Genomic DNA, 5,215 nt, shown 5'->3' on the forward strand with positions numbered 1-5,215 from the left:
GATGTAATATGAGCTAGCGATGAAAGATGCCCGGCCCTTGCGTCGGAGGGGAAAATGACTCCTATCGTGTAACTTCGTGTCACGTGTAACCTTGCATGTGACATGGAATCACTTTCACGCACGCCTCTTCTAGCTAGCTCGCTCGTCGGCCATATTATGATAAGATCGACCATGCTTAGACGATGCCTATATATAGCTACGTGCATCGATCCTTGCCTAGGTGGGTCTACTTTTGCTTGTGTAGTTGTGTTTAGTACGTACTACTCCGTATAGATTATTTCGGTGGACATATATGTTACACGATATATAGCGTACATAAAATGGGATTAGAGGCAGCTTAATCATTTCATGGTTTCGATCGTATAGTTGTTGGAATAATGTTTCCTTCGTGCATGCGTTAATGCGCATGCATGCAAAGACTACGATCCCATCGACGACCGCAACCGACCAATATATAATATTATTATATTTGCCGTGTCCATTGCATGAACAATAATGCATATGCATGCCTATTTCCTTTGGACGACGAAGGAGGAGAAGATTGAAAAATATGCAGGAAGCCTTTTCGATGATGACGCGTCTGCCTTTGACATAGCAGCTGCACTGCGCTGCAATGTCCTCTCTCGTCAACTTTCAAACCGCGCCACATCACGAATACATCATGTTTTGGAAATATCGTACACTCCACGTCTCAACCAGTAAGAACTCTAGCTGATGTATGCAAATAAAGTGTCAATTGATAGCATTTCATGCTTTTACACATGCGACGGTGCGTACGTGTGCGCATTTTCGCACACAGAAGAAGTCACACATTGGGGCGGGGCTCAGGATCTGCGTAGACGGTGTATTCTAAATTTCAAAGGGTAAACGAAAAACATTTTGATAGCCTAAAATTCTAGTCATTTGCATGTATAATTGATTGCAGCATCACATATATAGCGCACACTAGTATCACATGTATAATTATATAGACGATGCCTATATAATTGATTGCCGCTTTTGCCACTTTCAGAAACATCTCTACATGGCTACTCGATCGATTCATACGTTCCTAGTACTAGGTGATCCGTTGTTGCCATGCTCAATCATGTTTGAGAGTTCCCAGGAACCAAACTGTCCATTGTAAGTAGTAATATATAATCCATGGTTTCAAGGCTTTATGTTCGATTCTGTCGGCCATCTCTGGTGTCTTCTTGTTTATAAAATTCTAGATCGACACTCAGAGCTTTTGTGTGTTTGCACTTTTGTGCACCAAAAAAAGAAGAAAAGAGGGGGCAAAAAAGACAGACATGATCGGAGAGCGAGGCGTGGTCGTTGGTTCTCACCGCGGGATCGGAGTGGCTGCCGGAGCAAAGCGCGAAGCGCAGAAGAGGCTCCGGCTGCCGGACGGCGAAGGCTCGCCACTCCTCGCTCCCGGCTTTGCTCGCCCGGCTCGTCTTCGTCCTCGGATAGTGCAGCAAAGTCCGCAGCCACTGCGATCAAAAGCACCCAGAATACATGGATTTCAGTTAGCACCTAGCACTAGCAGGAACACATGGCATCGTGCTCCTCGCTGCAGGCACGTTCCTTGACCCAATGATGTTGCTGTGAATGTGATGGTGGAGGCACTTACATGTCCGGAGGAGCAGTGCGTGCTGCACCCGAGAACCAACCCCTGGATCTTGCACTCAGCCTGCACGAGCACCATCCGTCGCATTGCATCGTGTCAGCCATTGCCGGCCAGTTGCTCTCTGTTGAGGTGCAGGAATTGTGTGACTAAGGTTGGGCTTCTTCAGCTGGTTCTGCGGGACGCCATACTTGAGGTACGCCTGGACATGGACGATCGATCATGAGCATCATATTCAGTCAGAGAAACGATCGAGCAGACACAACACAACAATCAGTGTCAGGCTGGGGATTCAGAGATCGAGAGTTCAGAACGTTACATGCATCACCAGCGCGTTGTGCACGTTGATCCAGAACGCGAGCTTCTCCTCGCCCGTCATCCGCCTCAGATCCACAGTCTCCAGCCGGTAAAGAATCAGCCTGAAATCGCATTGTACAAACACCGATCGATGTCACTACACGCCATGCCATCACTGATCTGAAGTTCGGAACATGCATATATACGAACACCAAGTGGTGACTCGATCACTCATTTGTACGTCTGGAGCAGGTCCTCGGCCGTCACCCTCTTATACCGCTGAGGGCCGGTGGTGGGGTGGGCTGGGCCGAGCCTGGGCCTGCCAGCGGCCGATTCAGGCCCATGCGGCTGCCCCCCTGCTGATCGCCTGCTGGGCCTGCTGGATGGGCCATGCTGCTGCTATTTCTCTGGTTTTCATTTTTAGTCAATGTTTTCTACTGTATTTAGCTTTTAACTATCATGTTAATTGCTAATTTCGTAGTACTTGTCATCAGTGTGTTAGTCTAAAGTGTTTTACTGTTTTAGACCCCCTGATGTAACCATGTATTGTACATATGTATTTCCATCCGATGTAATGTATTATACATGTTTGTTCATGTTCAAAGTGTTTGCCCCATGCAATTCCTAATAACATGAACATTTTGTGTTGAGTATTTGTTCAAAGCGTTGCCTCCGGCATTCCCAATAACAATATATTCCACAAAAATTACTGCAATTTACTTTATGCAATTTACATATTAAGTTTTCTAGCTTTCCATACAAGCACTTAATATTTCATGCAAATGCTTTCGGTTGATTTTCTCTCATTTTTTTAATAACACTAAGTTTCTTAACTTTGATATTGGTCATACACAAGGTAGTACCCTAGTACTACTGTGGGATTTATTCCTCAGCATGCGTACCCAATATCAAGTTTTGAAACAACTTGGTCTACACTTTCGGGCTGACTACCTTTATTTATTTTCAAATTGGTCATACACAAGGTAGTACCATAGTACTACTGCAAGATTTTCATCCTCAACGTGAGTATCCAATTTGATCATAAATTATACAAGGTCTACACCTAAGTGATTACCGTATAATTCTTTTTCACATTGGCCATACACAAGGTAGCACCATAGTGCTACTACGGAATTTCATCCTCAAAGTGCGTACCCAATGATGAAAAATGAATTAAACAAAGTTAACACCATCGGTGCTTGACTATGTTATTCCATAAAAGGAGAATGTCCCTCTATTTCAAGTTTACCTTGATTAATTGCATTTCGCATTGCTTATTCAACATTGCCAAGGATTTTTAACAAATCTATGACTCTACATATGTAGGCACAATGGCCACCAAAGAGTTCAAGGCTCTCGCTCTTGATGGCTGCAACTTCCCCACATGGGCGATGGATCTCAAAGTGAGTCTATCGTTGTGCGGAATGTACGAGGCAATTGCCCCTCCTTAAGAGGGTGTAGCCCCATTAGCTGTGCCTCTCAAGTACAATGCCTTATTCATCATAAGGAACCACATCCATCCGGATCTCAAAGCTAAGTATCTGATGGAGGAAGACCCACGCGCTCTATGGCTTGCTCTTCAAACACAGTATGAACAACAAAAGGCAGTCATCCTACCAGAAGCTATAAGTGAGTGGAACCATCTCCGTCTACAAGATTTTAAATCTGTGGGAGAGTTAAACCATGCTGTTCATAAAACTCAGTGCTAAACTGAAGTTTTGCGAAAAGGAGCCAACTGATGCGGAGAAAATTGAGAAGACATTGTCTACCATGCTTCCTGCTCAGATGATCCTTCAGCAACAATACCGTGAAAGAGGTTTCACTGTTTATTCTGAGTTGATTAAGACATTACTTCAGGTAGAAAGGCATAATAAGCTCCTACTTTGGAACTCCAACCTACTTCCCGTGGGCACTAAGCCTTTGCCAGAAGTACATGCTAACACTCAGATACCTTGCTACCTTATGTTGTTATTGTGGATGTTGTGATAGGCTAGTTGTTGTTCGTACTTGATAAAGCACAATGGGTATTATAATTTGTATTATGCACAATTGATACCTATATGTATTGTATGTATTCTATGAATATTTGTTGAGAATTACATGTTCAAATTCTCCATTTTGTATAGATTGTACGGGAGTCGACCTGATGGAAGAGGAAATGTGCCTAGTGGATAGTGGTACCACTAACTCTATACTCAGGAAGATAAAATATTTCCAAACTCTTACAAAGAACAAAGGAAATATTTTAACAATCGCTAGGACGCGATGTTGTAATAGTTGGCACCGGTCGGGCCACTATTATGCTCCCTATGGGTACATCGCTAACAATTGAGGATGCAATTACTGTATCCCAATTCAACACGTACCCTATTGAGTTATAGAGATATCCGTAAGAATGGGTTCCATGTGGAAACTCATGCGGACAACAATGATTTTGTTCTCATTACAAAAGATCACAGATATGGCAAAGAGACACTTGAAAAAGTTCCCTCACTCCCGTCTGGATTGTACTACACATACATCAAACACGTACCACATGTTGATTACAAAGTAATTTTCTAGAATGTTAACGCATTCCAAACTTGGCATGATTGCCTTGGCCATCCTGACATCGGGATCACTACTAGAAATGTGTTCATCAATGACGATTCAGTCGTGACGCTTACAAATTTCGTCACAGAACAAGCACCTTCTATGATGAAATTTCTAGCTTCGTCATAAGTAACAAGTGACGGAGCTTTGGCACAAAGAATAATGACAAAAACAAAAGAATCGTCATAAAACAACAAAACTAATCGTCATAGATTGTTTGGCTCGTGTACCACCTCGAGGACATGGCGTCGTGGTCCCACCAGCAGGTCCCACCTTGAGGATGTGGCGATGTGGTCCCACCATTGGGTCCCAACTTCAAAGACATGGCGATGCGGTCCCACCAGCGGGTCTTAGCCTGAGGATGTGGCGGCGAACAAGTGGGGCAGCGTGGCCCACACGGTCCAGGTGGACCTGCATCCTTCCGCCTCCCTTTTTTTGCCAAAAAATAGCGCACGCAGGGAGATTCGAACCCGTGACCTGCTGCTAGACATGTTGGTGCGTTACCACTGGAGCACTCACCGTTTTGTGATAAAGGCATGCATGTTTTTCTATTTGTAAACGTATAACATGATAATTGATGATTTTTTTCCTAAAATTTTCTAAAATCATTCTCTATCAATTTTCTAAAATTTTCTAAAATCATTCTCTAAACGTATAACATGGTAACGACATTGTTCACAAATGTGACACATCTCTCATAAGGATTTATAAACTATATGA

General features: G+C 43.5%; 1 protein-coding gene across 1 annotated transcript; it reads right to left on the reverse strand.

The window, feature by feature from the left end:
• Window positions 1-648: 648 nt before the first annotated feature.
• On the reverse strand, window positions 649-1,985 carry LOC136503631 (uncharacterized). Its single transcript, XM_066498646.1, has 5 exons — window positions 1,926-1,985; window positions 1,728-1,808; window positions 1,613-1,672; window positions 1,290-1,472; window positions 649-711 (listed from the first exon to the last, which is right to left on the reverse strand). The coding sequence occupies exons 1-5, from the start codon at window positions 1,983-1,985 to the stop codon at window positions 649-651; spliced, it is 447 nt and encodes a 148-aa protein (XP_066354743.1).
• Between the last annotated feature and the right edge of the window lie 3,230 nt (window positions 1,986-5,215).

This window comes from Miscanthus floridulus, chromosome 14, assembly GCF_019320115.1.
Source record: "Miscanthus floridulus cultivar M001 chromosome 14, ASM1932011v1, whole genome shotgun sequence".
NCBI classification, from domain to species: Eukaryota; Viridiplantae; Streptophyta; class Magnoliopsida; order Poales; family Poaceae; genus Miscanthus; species Miscanthus floridulus.